The following is a 13,838-nucleotide window of genomic DNA, read 5'->3' as shown; positions in this document are numbered from 1 at the left end:
TCTTGCTTTTTGGTTTTCGTTTCATCTCTCGGTTTTATTGTCGAGAAGAGAAAAGTGGAGGGTTAGGAGGCTACGTGTTTATGTTTGTATACAAATACCATGCCATTAAAAAACATTCCATTCCACCTGCATAGTCATACATTTACAATAGTGGAGGAATGTATCATCTTATCCAGTTGATTAAAAGTAACTTCATGCTTTCTATCGAATATATTTGTAGTTCTAGAAGAGAATTTAACTTTATTGAACATTTGGTGTCAAGCTGACATTGTGTTTTTTATGTCCATGATGCAGATATATCCGTACGGCATTGAGACCTTTTTCAGCTTGAATGTTACTGCTTGCACCACTCAGTTCACACCAGCCGTTGGTCCCTGCATCTGCTGCCCATGCATGCCTTTGTGCTTTGTAAATTTTTTATTTTCAACTTGAAGGAGCGATAACGATATAAATATGGATAGTTTACTTTGTCACCCATATTTGGCTCGAAATGTTCGTGCCCCTTCCGGTCACTGGCTAGTATAATACGGGGTGGTGACCTCAGCTTCTAATCCAATGCCTTCATTCATAATATGGACTATAACTGGAACCGGTATGCGGACCGTCTCTCGTTGCACTTATCGACGGCATGTTCCGGATGACTTCTCTCTTAAAACTTGTTCATTGAAAAGGCTCTCTGGCCTAATTCATCAGACGAGCCCATCCATCGTGATAGTCTGCGTTGAATAGAACATCTCACCTCCATTATCGCTATTTTTACAGGCTCAGCGCTCTCTTCGTCGTATCAATTGAAGGCGAGAAAAATAAATAAATAATGGGCAATGACGAACCGACACTGGGGAGGAAAGTGCATAGAGCAAATGATATAAAAGCATGGACCATTCCCACATTTTTCTTTCTCTCCTGTCTTTCCTCTACTTTATGCCATCCCTTCTTTTCTCTGCAATGCTTTCTCATATCATCCTGCATCACAAATTGCCTGATCGTTCGGGAACCCCATTCATCAAAAACCAGCGGCGCCATACATAACCATTCATAGTTTTAATGCATTTACCTTTTGTGGCGTCATCGTCTTTGTTCTCAGGCCTTCTTAAAGTACAATATTTTTCCGTACTTTATACTTTCTTTGGCCAAATGGTCAAGTGTATTACAAACAATTCAACTATAAAGAACACAATGCGGAATCAGTCATTATTGCCTTCCACTATTGCCTTATTCTTAGTCTATGGAACGGTCGCTCTTGCTTTTTTTACGATATATACCATGATGTTGCAATGCAGGACAAGACAGGACAGGGGAAGGCGCATCAGAAATCAATGGTGAACCTCAAATGGACATCTATTCCGAAATTTGATGCTAACCTCAGGAACAGAAAAAAACATTTCCAAGTTGCGTGGAATTGTGCTACGCACGGTGTCCCGGTCATTCATTGATTGTACATGGTAGGGAATAGGAGACAAGTAAACTAAATATGCGTGCCCTGTCCTTAAAGAGAAAGAGACCCTCAGCTAGTCGTGATCAGGTGAGGCATCGACACAGGATCCAGGGATACATTGTCTTTGTGAGCATCATGGAGAACAGAGCAGAAAGAAGCGTCCAGGCAGTTGTGGGATCCAGCATTTTTAGAACTCGGTCATCAGATTGAAATCAAAACAAAAACCAATGGAATGTAGGATAATACGTTTGCATCAAGGAAGTGTAGATAACGCGACTCCTCCAAAGGTGTGAGCAACACATTGCCTTTAAATTCAATAGGCCAGAAGCCTCTGTGGAGTACGTATTATCAATCATCCGAATCAACTTGTCGTTCCATTTGACTATCAACAGAGAATAACAATGAAGTAACCCGCCACAACAGACATTTTGGGCTTTTAAGGACAAACAACATCCGCACGGTTCGAGAATCGCCATGTCAATTCGCATGTATCCACCAATGTACTTTGAATGCAGTATGGGGAGACTGCATGTAATGGTTGGAAAAAAAAAAAAAAAAAAAAAAAGTCGGCTCTCCTTTTACTCCTTGTCATCTTTCCCTTCGTTCTCCCAGTTAGCCCTTTGGAATGGTAACGAACTGGAGTGCAGTCTGTAATAGCCCAATCTAACAGACGGAGTGCCTGCAATTATTCAACAACAGGAAAAAAAAAAAAAAGACAGGAGGCTAGAGCCAGTATACAGCGGTATGAATACATGCATTACTGTTAACCTTGATCCTTAATTGGGCCCACTCCAATGGTCAATCAACCTTCCTTGTCAAGCGGACCTTTATTTTTTGTCTGTTTTGTGCCTTAACCCACATTAATCCAACTTAACCTTCCTTTTTTTTTTTTTTTTCCCAACTTCCCCTTTCCCATCCCATCCGTTTCGTATAGACCTTATTTACATGCCCTTTTTTTTCTCTTTCTCTATTCCATGCAACCATAAGCCTTCGGGAAGAAATATTTCCACAGTGAGCAGCTGTATGTCGAAAGGGAAAAAAAAAAAATAAAGCAAAAAAAAAAAAAAAAAAAAAACCTGCAACAAACAATTGTCTTGGAGCAACCAGCTCTTTTTTTTTTTTTTTTTTTTCTTTTTCTTTCATGGGATCAATCGATTAGATCTTGTTGATCATTTCTCTTCTTCATTCTCTTGACATCAAATCATTTTATTATTGTTTTCTTTTATATTTTCTAAAAAGGACGCGTGAATCCATACAAGACAAAAACTCTGAAAAAAGAAGATATGATCATTCATTTATCCCACCTGCTCAAAGACTTGAACTTTTACTACATTTTGTAAACTAGCATTCTCATCCTAGGATCACTTTACGGCTCTCTTCTTTATCACTTGTTCAGCGATCGCCCTATCATTATCATTTTTTTCTTTTCCTTTATACTCCAGCTCCTGTGGAATCTTGTCTACGCGTGCGCTATTTGTTTCGCCTCAGCATCAGCCCTTTACTGGAGACCTGGTTTAAGTGACCCTTTTACTTTATCACAAACATCCTGCTTTTTTTTTTTTTTTTTTTTTTTTTTTTCTTTTTGAAAGAACACTTGCCGGATGTTTCCTCAGCCTTCAAACTTTTTATCCGCAGACTCAGATTCGCTCTATACGTTCCCTGGATCTTCAAATCTCCTTGAGCCCACCTATCCTTTGAGCTGGCTACAGAACAATAAGACACGAGCCTCTCGTCTAGCAGCGCCTTCTAAACTTCTTAGATCAACACGTCCACATCATCAACGGCGATCAAAGAATATCTTGACATCAACCTCGAGTACGATCTTTGGGCATTGGAACATCCCAGTTAAAAACGAGACGCGTGTTCACAACAAAGGAAAAGGCAAGGCTGGCACTAGTGGAGCATCTCAGAGAGGAATTGCTGCTATGGGGACAACTCCTGCAGCTAGCCCCACAGATAATCAACCAGAGCCAGTAAACACTACATCCACCCTTACCTCATCCTCATCATCACCCATTCCTCGTGAACAAATATCAGAGCCTCGCAAACCACCCCTCACCTTCAAAACGCTACGACGTATGCCTTCAAATCTCTATAATAACTCAACAACCTCATGGACCATTGGCCAGCAAACGAAGGGCAGCAATACAAAGACTCAGGCTGTAGCATCGACCACTTCAAGACCCTCGTCCCCGTCATTTCCTGAAGCCCCTTCCTCCTCCACATCTGCACCTGTTGCAACCAATAAGAACGATAGCCAGGCTAAAGAGTCAGCACATGCGGCAGACGCATTCACCACAAGATCCAAGTTCCTAAGGGCATTTGGCAAGTTCAAGGACAAGCATTTGTCTCAAAAGAGGTATGTAATGATGGGCCAATTATGCAGATATATATTTATACATTTTTCCCTTCTCTTGTCCCTGACGGTACCCTTTCCCATGCACCATATGACCCGAAGCCGCTAAATGCTCTCGAGAAAAAAAGAAAAAAAAAAATTTTTTTTTTGCGACTTTTTTGTTATTTTGGACTTTATGATTTTGTCCTCTGCGTGTTTAGTCATCCATTGGGAACATTCTAAACAAACGAGTTGTGTCCTTCCATGCTTTGATATGAGATAATGGGCTGTTTTCAAATAATTCTTTTGATATCATAAAGGCTAGGCTATTTTTTATTTTGTTTTTATTATTACCCCTGTTACCCGAGTATCATACTGACCTCGTTTTGTTTCCATTCTGCTTCCCGTTTCGATGCTTGTGTCACCTTCACCCTTTTATTTGTAAATATTTACATTTTGAATAATGTCCGTATCCCACACAGAGCCAATGCCACTGACGCTGGGACAACAGGAGCATCGTCTGTGACAAGTAATAATAGCATCAGCACAAACAACGCGACTTCCGCCTCAAATTCCTCGTCGTTTGTCCTTCCTCCCACGAAGCTCAGCCATGGGGTTCCACTGAGCTCGCCTGAGCAGGGCTCGAGCGCTCACCTAGGTCATTCTGATATTACGTCCGTTTCGATGTCTCACATCGAATCAACACCAACAACCCCTGGGGAAAACAAGGAGCAACTGTATGACATTGACATGAAGGACTCTGAAGCACCCCGTCGTCCTAGTCTTCTTCACAACCGACCATCATCCTCTTCATTGCGAGTTAAATTCAAAAACCGAGTCAACACCACTCTTGCTTCTATAAAATCTTCTTCCAACCTCCGAGAAAAGGCACAAGCCCAAGCAGCAGCCCCTGCTTCCTCCACTTCCAACTTTCCTCCCAACTCTCCTCCTGATACCCCAACTGAACAACCTCAGTCCCCCTCTACTCCAACTACACCAGACTCTCAGCAAAGTGGCCAAATGATTAAACTCGCCAGACCCTTTTGGACTTTTCCTCGCGTTCGTCCTGAATCTAGTACCTCTTCAAAGCTGCAACCATGGAATGCTAACAGCCGACCCAACTCTTTGGTAGAGGAAAAAACCCCTTGTCCCAAGGATACACATCCCGATTTTGACACCGTCATGATCTCGCCTCAGCTTTGTTCAGCTCCTCAGTTTCATAATGAAGAGGAACCAAGCTCTGATGACGAATCCATTGATATCATTATGCCTAGCGACTATGATGATTACACTCAGTTCGCAGAGCTCCCTCTCAAGAAGCAGAAGAAATTGAGAGCCAGGGCCGCCGCCGCTGCTGCTGCTGCTGATGGTGGTGCCAGGGTACAAGACGGCTCAAACAGGCGACCCTTGAAGCGATTTTTGCTCCCTCACAAGGTCAAGAGCGGAATAAAAGAGAATGTCAGCAGTAGTGGTAATAGCAACGCAAATATCCAGACTAGCCCTTCAGGTGGATTTATAATTCCGCAAAGAAACACTAAGAAACGACCCAAAGATCAGGATTCGATTGAACAGAGGCGACAACAAGAGGAGCCGAATAAAATGGCCAAATCGAATTCTGGGGAGCCTTCAGACTGGCGTAGAAACATCATGAGATCTCTTCATATCGGTCGGAGCAACCAAGCTTCAAACAAGAACCAAAACGAGACGACGCCAGGCCAAAAGAACGCAGAGAATCAAATAGATACACTGTCCCCCCCTGAGTTGACCCACCAAAGGGATAGTGGTGTCTACTCTGGAGACCAAGCTACCCGTCTTAAACGATCTGAAAGCGTCAACTCAACCCGATCACGCTCTTTGGACACCTCTACTCATCCAGGCCTACTAGCCACTACACTTCCCAAGCCCTCTTCAGCCACCGTCACAAGTCCTGGATCACGTCGTGAAACACTTGAGATGGCCATGCGTCGACGCCGAAGAAGCAGCACTGTCCGGTCGATCTTCATGGACCCCTCCAAGACATTGCGTCCTCCACACTTTTTAGATGATGATGCTGCATCTGCACATGTGACCCATACTTTCACAAGCTTCACACTTGAACTAGCGGATATTCATCATGCACAAGCCGTCGTAAACAACTCGGCGGTCCCTGGGTTGTTCAACTTTAAGCGACAGCCTCGTCTAACGACATCTTCAGTGAACAATATGGATACTGATCATGAATTCAAGGGCTTTGACTCGGAGGATGCGATGAGCGGCTACACCGGCGATGCTGATATGTCTATGGAGGAGATCTTTGTTCGTCCCAGGACACCGCCAGCTTCTAAAGCCCACGAATCCAAGGACAAAGGAGAGGTTCGTGAGTCTAGCTCCACAGACAGTTTGTCTCGAAGGAAGATGTCGATGGGAGATGCAGATTCAGACACTGTTCCTGAGCTTCTGTCTCTCTCTGCCCGTACGAGGGATATGAATCGAAGCAATGGCAGTGGTCGTGTCGGCAGCAGTTTCAGCAACGGCAGAGAAAGTCCAAGGGCATCTAGGAATGGATCGCCTGTTCTGACTCGAAAAGCAGGCCGTAATTTCCTTAGTACCTCTCCTGGAGCAGTTGGGGCCTCTGCTACCAGTTCCACAGCATCTTCACCTCCTCGTCAATCTAGCCATGTCCTTTCAATGGAAGAGGTCGTCTCGTGGAAGCCGAGGCCCTCATCACAGCAGCCTCGTTTATCTGTACCTGCCTTGAACACAAAAGGTCTCCCAAGCACTCGTACAGGCGGGCTTTCATCCTTACGCACACCACAGTCAGATGTGTCATCCTCTGCACCACAATCACCGGACGTGCCCCGGCACCACCGGCAGCAATCCTCTGCTCAATATAGTCATCATCGCCAGCACACTTCAGCAGACACTCTCATCCCTCATCATCTGAAGAATTTCAGCACAGCCTCTACCATGACAGCGAATTCTGCGTACTATGCCCAAACCCTTAATGGTTACCCTATACCCTCGGGTTCTCAACCAAGAGAGTTTGATGCGACTGTAGACTTTTCTCCCTCCACACCATCAGACCTCAAAACGATGGATTTTGAATCACTTTTGAGAACAGCTGAACGTGAGCAGCAGAAAGGACAGGAAGAACGAACTTTGAAGAAAAAGAAAAGCTTTCAATTCCAGAACGCCAAATCGCTCCGGCTCCAACAGCATCAACAACAGTATGTATCGGGCAACCGGAGCAATGCAGATCACTATGGCAGCAATATCTACGACAACTATGCACCTGTGAGCACTAAAAGTGCGCTGTCAGCATTGGTGGCATCGAATTCTAATATGGACGAGCCACGCGCACGGGGAATAGAGAATTATAGTTACGAAAGTCCTCAACACAGTCCACCCAACAGCATCCAACATAGCTGGAACCACAACAGCAACGCCAATAAATATGGTGGACTTCAGGTGTCAAACAACCGAATGGAGCACCAACGACCGATGTCTTCACTGGGTCAGTATCCTAGGATTCCGGTCTCCAAGAACGCAATTACGTTTGATTTGACAGAGAGTGGAGGTATACCCATTAACAGTGGACGAGTTAATCCTCGGTCCAAGCGTGTCATGAAGAAGAAGACGAGTGTGATCAAGTTGAGTGGCAACGTTCAAGGCCGTCGAGAGGATGATGGTATGATCCGTGTCATGGTTACACCGCTAACGGATCATCGTCAATGGCGAGCATCTTAATTGCTTTTTTATTTTATTTTATTTGTATTTTGATCATGAATTTGTTCATTTGTTATCGTTGTTTTTATTATTGCCCTTGTATCATTTCCCTGTATCTTTTGTTCTTGTTGTTGTATTTTTTTATGCATACCCATCATACCCTTCTTCATTCTACTTTTTTCGTTCTTTTCTCTTCTTTTCTATTAACAAGCGATTCTGTTTGCATTGTTGTTCACATACGAAAAAAAAAAAAAAAAAAAAAAAAAAAAAAAGACTAAGCAATATTATTATGCTGCTTCTTTGTTTGTATAAGTATCCGGAATATAGATCCGGTTGTCAAAAAGTAAAATAACAATAAAGACAAAAAGATAAAAAAAAAATTGAAGAAGAAAACTAAAGCAAGCATAGCAAGCAATAGCAATTGGTTATTTTGTAGCAAAAGCGACTCGACTCTCTTCCATTTTATCTGCGCCACCAGAGTTTCGAACCAAACAAAACATTTTTCTCATTCTTTCAGGGGACAACGATCGACTTCAAAAACTCGGTTGAGGCAGAACTAGAACAAGAGGAGAAAGAGAGAGAGAAAAAAAGAGAGAGAGAGAGAGAGAGAAAGAGAAAAAGATCATTCTTCTTACTTTGAACCAACTTACTTCACCTAATTTCATCATTCATTGTACTTGTAATCTAACGCACCCTTTCATTTATATAGACACATACACACCTTTACCACACTTTCACTCTGTTGCATATCTATTTCTTTATTTCGCATATTACTTTATCCTCACTCTTTGAACAAACCCAAGTTCTTAAAAGAAAGACCTCTGTTGATCGAAGGTTTATTAGAAACATTTATCACTTCATAATATCCATATTATCATATCAACCATGGCTTGTCCCCATTGTGGTGGAAATAACATCGAATATGATGCTGGTCAGGGAAATGCCACGTGCACAAACTGTGGTGCTGTAAGTCCTTATCCAGACCTCTTTTTTTTTTTTTTTTTTTTTTTTTTTCTTTTTCTCTATATTTAAAAAGCTACAATTAACGGATCAAGACTGAACTAACTAAAAAAAAAATGAAAAAAAATAATAATAATACGTATGCATTAGGTCTTGGAAGAAAACACTATTATTGCAGAGATCTCATTTAATGAAGGCAGTGGTGGAGCAGCATCCGTTGTAGGAACATTTGTCGGAGAAGGCAAAGGTAAGGAAAGAAATAGAAAAAAAAAAAAAGAAAAATACTATTGTCAACTTTATTCTTGATTCTCGATATGTCTCCATTTCTCTCCGTTGTGAACTTGCAAATGATAACAACAAAAACAAATATAAAAAAACTGTATATAATACATTTGTATAGCTGGAGCAAGAACACTCGGGCCAGGAAGAAGACAAACCAGTCAGGAGTCAAGAGAAAAGACATTGGATGCAGCTAGAAGACGTATCACAGCCATGGCAGTTGCACTCAAACTGAACGAACACCATGCAGAATCCGCACAACGTTATTTCAACCTCGCCATCACTAATAACTTTATTCAAGGACGCAGGAGTGAGCATGTTGTTGCTTGTTGTCTTTACATTGTCTGCAGGATAGAACGAACAACCCATATGCTTATTGACTTTTCAGAACTACTCCAGGTAAAGATTTAATTTGAACCGCTTATAATTTGGAGTCTACATGATATTATCAAATTAATCATATTTGTATGCCCAATTCTTTTTTTTTTTTTTTTTTTTTTTACTTGCCCGACAGTTAAATGTTTTCAAGCTGGGTGTTACATTTCTTCATCTCACAAAGCAGCTGCATATTGTCTTACCACTAGTCGACCCCTCACTCTATATTTCACGCTTTGCAACAATGCTGGACTTTGGTGAAGATACTCAACGGATCGCAAACGATGCACTTCGCCTAGTCTCACGTATGGATCGGGATTGGATTCGATCAGGTCGTCGCCCAGCTGGTATCTGTGGCGCCTGTCTTTTGATCGCTGCTCGCATGCACCACTACAGACGATCAGAGAAGGAGATCATTCAAGTCGTCAAAATTGGAGAAAGCACATTGAGAAAACGGTAAGAGTTGAAGGCTATTGTTGTTATTATTTCTATTTTAATTTATTTATTTATTATTATTATTATTGTTCTACTGATAGTAATCTTTTTTTTTTTTTTTTTTTTTTTTTTTTATCTTACTAGGTTGGATGAGTTTGCAGCAACACCTTCAGGTCAACTTACAGTTTCAGATTTCAGGGAACTATGGCTGGAAGATGCAGCCGACCCTCCTTCATTCACAAAATCAAGGAAGCGACTTCATTGGGAATTTGGAGATGATGAGGAGGAACAGGATGAGGTGAACCAGGAGATAGTGCGACGAGGCGAGAGGGCTCGAAAAGTCGACCTGCAACAGGTCAGAGAAGACGATGATAAGACAGAGCCTGGACATATTGAAACAGAAACAACAGTCGGTCATAATAATCCGGACCATAATGTAGTAACCGATAGCAATCGCGTTAATAAGAAAAGAATGCGAAGCAGAGATGAGGAAGGAGAGGGAATCGAAACTGAGGACCAGAATGGGGATGAAGAAGGAGAAGCAGAGGAGGGAGAAGAAGAGATAGACGAACAAGCCGAAGATGAAGAGGAGGATGAAGTACTTGAAGAAGAAGTTGAGGAAGAACTAAGTGCTGCAATGAAGAATCCGCTAATCCGTGAGGAGGAGGCACGTTTAGATGGTACCGTAACATATTGTTATCCTCCTTTTCCATGTCGATATATTTCTCTATATCTAAAGCATATTTACTAACGATGGCTATTTATTATTTATTTATTTTTTTTATTTTTATTTTTATTTTTTTTTTGGAAAAACGTTTCAAGCTGAGGACGAGGCACGTAAATTAATCCCGTTTGAGGAACTGGATGATGTGGATGATGAAGAGATTGAGAGCATTATTTTGAACGAGGAGGAAGTCAAGATCAAAACACAGGTTTGGATGGAGTTTAATAAAGAATATCTTCAAGAACAGGAGGCCAAACGCTCACGTATTGAAATAGAGAAGAAGATGGGCATCTACCACAACAAAAAGGGAGTAAGTGAAAAAGTGGGCTTGAAATCATCTTTTTATTAATTGTCTAGATTCATTTCGCAATCTAATCCCTACTCTTCTTTTTTTTTCTTTTTTTTTTTTAAAAAAAAAAAAAAAAAAAAAAAAAAAAACTATGGAATGGTATCTAGCGTAAGAAAACTAAGCGTAATAATTTAGGCCCACCGTCATCGGCAGCAGAAGCTGGTAAGAACATCCTTCAGCCAAAACTACCTCGTGTGAAATCAAAAAAGATCAACTATTCAGCATTAGAAACTATGGATGATCTGTTCGATACCAAACCCGTGCAAATCGACTTTGGATCGCCTGTGCCAGTCAAGTCAGTCTTTGAAGAACCAGGCTTTGTCAAGACACCAACCTCTCGATCACGTCAATCATCTGTCCCGCCTAGTCGCGAAGGATCTGCTCGTCCTGGACGCTTGTCGTCAGTCAGTCGAATGATCAAGAGCAAAGGTGGATCTGTCAACAAGTTTTCGGTGACACCTACAAGCAGCAGGACAGCGTCGCGCGAACAATCAACACAGCGTACTCTTGGAGGCCCATCATCGATTCAACGAGGGAACTCTGAGGTGATGGATGAAGATGAGGACGAGATTATTCAACCACCAAAGTCAAGATCAAGAGCAGAACGCGAAGCAGAGGCAACATCCGAGACTGGGGCAGGAGAGGAAATTGCTGAAGATGAAGACGATGTTGATGTTGAAGATGCTCCGGCACAATCATGGACTGCCCAGTTTGGCTATACTCAAGTGGAGGAAGACGATGACTATGGTGGGTATGACGAATGGGACTAAGGTTCCAATCAAGTGGAAGCTAGAACAAGGAAGATCCTTATCCTTTTACTACATGTGATAATATGTTGATATTGGTCAGCATCCTTATTTACGGCCTTCTTTCAGCCTTACGCTATCACTGGTACATATGGTGCATTGGCAATAATAAAAGTAGAAGAAGAAAAAGAAGGAAAAAAAAAAAGTCTTTGTCTTTCGATCTGTTTCTTTGCTTTTGTCGAAATTGTGGAGCACGAAATGTGATTGATTTAGCTGCGGTTCATCGCATTAATAATACCAGTGACGGTGAAAATCTTGTGCAAACAAATAAAAAAAAAAAAAAAAAAAAGCAATAGAAACACACTCCTCACCACTTTCTCTTCCCTCTTATTTCATTAACCCATATACCGCATAAACACATACACATACCCATGTCTAGCGCAGTACGTTACCCTCTCCCCACTTCATCGTATCAGTGATAGACAATACTATTAATGACATTACTTGCAAGAAAAAACATATTCAAGCAAACGACAAACAAACAGAATCTTATCTCTTTTCATTTTATTTTATTTTATTTTATTTATTTATTTATTTATTTACTTATTTATTTTTCTTCTCGGTGTTCATTGCACATTGTACATTGTACACTCTTTTAGCAGGAACCAACACAACATGACAGTGATCATGAGGAATTCTTGGACCCCGATGAGGTTGACGAAGTCCAAATTCTGGAGGATGGTGAAGGTAATATAATAAAACATTAATATTAAGAGTAACAAAGTGCTGAACTAACATCAATTGTTGTACTGAATATGCATTGCCTTTTTTCCCTTTTTTTTATACCATTTTATTATAGGAAATATGATGGATGAGGACGAGGATGAAAATGCAGAGAGTGCCCAACAATATGATGAAGAGGGTAACCTTGTGGACGATGAAATGGTCGAACTACATGATGACTCTGTTCAAGGATTCTTTACCCACAAAGGTAAGCACTCTTTGTTTTTCCAATGCATGGTAATAGTAAGAGTCCTAAGAGTATCTATGCCTTGTCAATGACTATGGGCATATTATTTGTACATGTACATCACACTTTATCTGACCAGCTACCCTTCTCTTCTATTTTATATTTATGAAATCAACAGAGCCAGTATATGATGTCGCATTACATCCTATCCATCAAAACATTGCTGTCAGTGGTGGTGGAGATGACAAGAGTTATCTGTGGAGATTATATGATGGAGAACAACTGTACGAGTTTGGAGGTCACACCGACTCGGTCACACAGGTTGGCTTCAGTGTCGATGGTACTTATGTCGCCAGTGGATCCATGGATGGTAAAGTCCGTGTCTGGAAAAGTGAGACAGGCGAGTTTGTTTGCGAACTTGAAGGACCTGATGAGGTTGTGGTATGTATCTGCTCGAATGATAAACGCGCTTTATTATTATGAAAACATAACCTTTTCCGATCAATATTAACCCCTTCCCTCCCTCCCTCCGCCCTCTTTTATTCTATCACTTCATAGTGGATTAACTGGCATCCCAAGGGCAATATCATCCTGGCAGGAGCAACTGATTCATCGGTCTGGATGTGGGCTGTACCTTCGGGTTCATTTATGAACGTTTTCAATGGTCACTCAGGCCCTGTCACCAGCGGCATGTTTACCCCCGATGGCAAGAGGATCGTCACAGTCTCAGAGGATGCTTCGTTGATTGTCTGGGATCCCAAGACTGCCACAGCGATCCATCGTATCACCTCAGAGGACGCACGTTTTCATAGTGATGTCATCACCTGCTTGGCCATCAGCAAAGACAGCTCCCTTGCCATGACTGGATCTGCAGATGGAACTGCGAAACTTATCAACCTTCACAGCGGAACCGTAAGTTATAAACAATTCTTTTTTTTTTTTTTTTTTTTTTTTTTTTTCGCCTGTAGTATGGCAGAATCAAATCGGATTGCAATGTTTTAACCTTTATCGAATTTTTTTATTTTTTTATTTTTTTCCTTATTAATATAATATATAAAAAAAAAAAAAAAAAAAAAAGATCCTAGGATCATTCGAAAATCACACGGACGCAATAGAAACAGTTGGATTTTCGGATCACATGAATTTGGCAGCTACAGGATCTTTGGACGGACGACTGAACATTTGGGATGTTCAGACTATGCAGCTTCGCACCACGTGTGAACATAAGGGACCTGTCATCAAACTACAATGGCATAAGAACCAACCCTTGATCACCTCGTGTTCCGCAGATCGCTCCGTTCAAGTTTGGGATGCAAGAACAGGTCAAAATGTCAAGCTCTGGCTAGGTCATCAGGATACAGTCCTATGCTTTGCAATGACAAATGATGGCTTGACTTGTGTCACTGGTTCAGATGATGGGTGTGCCTTGGTGTTTAGAATGGTTGATAATTAAAAAAAAAAAAAAATTAATAAGTTAAAGCACGGACTGACTGGAAAATGATTTCAAATGATATATAAAATGATA

At 41.4% G+C, this 13,838-nt stretch overlaps 4 protein-coding genes across 4 annotated transcripts; all 4 read left to right on the top strand.

The window, feature by feature from the left end:
• Positions 1-912: 912 nt before the first annotated feature.
• BCR41DRAFT_353601 (hypothetical protein) lies at positions 913-1,959 on the top strand. The gene has a single exon (XM_022024187.1). The coding sequence runs from the start codon at positions 1,045-1,047 to the stop codon at positions 1,321-1,323; it is 279 nt and encodes a 92-aa protein (XP_021881497.1). The 5' UTR covers positions 913-1,044; the 3' UTR covers positions 1,324-1,959.
• A 1,059-nt stretch (positions 1,960-3,018) lies between these two features.
• On the top strand, positions 3,019-7,699 carry BCR41DRAFT_422156 (hypothetical protein). The gene is made up of 2 exons (XM_022030112.1): positions 3,019-3,794; positions 4,253-7,699. The coding sequence occupies exons 1-2, from the start codon at positions 3,037-3,039 to the stop codon at positions 7,494-7,496; spliced, it is 4,002 nt and encodes a 1,333-aa protein (XP_021881496.1). The 5' UTR covers positions 3,019-3,036; the 3' UTR covers positions 7,497-7,699.
• A 287-nt stretch (positions 7,700-7,986) lies between these two features.
• BCR41DRAFT_386507 (hypothetical protein) lies at positions 7,987-11,536 on the top strand. The gene is made up of 7 exons (XM_022027797.1): positions 7,987-8,441; positions 8,586-8,682; positions 8,836-9,113; positions 9,229-9,545; positions 9,669-10,204; positions 10,347-10,558; positions 10,705-11,536. Exons 1-7 carry the CDS (start codon positions 8,361-8,363, stop codon positions 11,365-11,367), a joined length of 2,184 nt encoding a protein of 727 aa, XP_021881495.1. The 5' UTR covers positions 7,987-8,360; the 3' UTR covers positions 11,368-11,536.
• Positions 11,537-12,210: 674 nt separating this feature from the next.
• BCR41DRAFT_305520 (WD40-repeat-containing domain protein) lies at positions 12,211-13,766 on the top strand (the record flags this gene model as incomplete). Its single annotated transcript, XM_022020796.1, has 4 exons — positions 12,211-12,334; positions 12,492-12,754; positions 12,872-13,225; positions 13,392-13,766. The coding sequence occupies 4 exons, from the start codon at positions 12,211-12,213 to the stop codon at positions 13,764-13,766; spliced, it is 1,116 nt and encodes a 371-aa protein (XP_021881494.1).
• Positions 13,767-13,838: the final 72 nt, after the last annotated feature.

This window comes from Lobosporangium transversale (assembly GCF_002105155.1).
Source record: "Lobosporangium transversale strain NRRL 3116 chromosome Unknown BCR41scaffold_18, whole genome shotgun sequence".
Taxonomy (NCBI): Eukaryota; Fungi; Mortierellomycota; class Mortierellomycetes; order Mortierellales; family Mortierellaceae; genus Lobosporangium; species Lobosporangium transversale.
Note: the sequence above shows the minus strand (reverse complement) of the source record. Positions and strands in the feature narration are given on the sequence as shown.

Bases quoted from the DNA above. Each gene is read 5' to 3' on its own strand.
- BCR41DRAFT_353601 (XM_022024187.1), top strand. From the start codon at position 1,045: ATGCATTTACCTTTTGTGGCGTCATCGTCTTTGTTCTCAGGCCTTCTT.
- BCR41DRAFT_422156 (XM_022030112.1), top strand. From the start codon at position 3,037: ATGTTTCCTCAGCCTTCAAACTTTTTATCCGCAGACTCAGATTCGCTC. The intron at 3,795-4,252 runs GTATGTAATGAT...TATCCCACACAG, and splicing joins AAGCATTTGTCTCAAAAGAG to AGCCAATGCCACTGACGCTG.
- BCR41DRAFT_386507 (XM_022027797.1), top strand. From the start codon at position 8,361: ATGGCTTGTCCCCATTGTGGTGGAAATAACATCGAATATGATGCTGGT. The intron at 8,442-8,585 runs GTAAGTCCTTAT...CGTATGCATTAG, and splicing joins CGTGCACAAACTGTGGTGCT to GTCTTGGAAGAAAACACTAT. The intron at 9,546-9,668 runs GTAAGAGTTGAA...TTATCTTACTAG, and splicing joins GAAAGCACATTGAGAAAACG to GTTGGATGAGTTTGCAGCAA.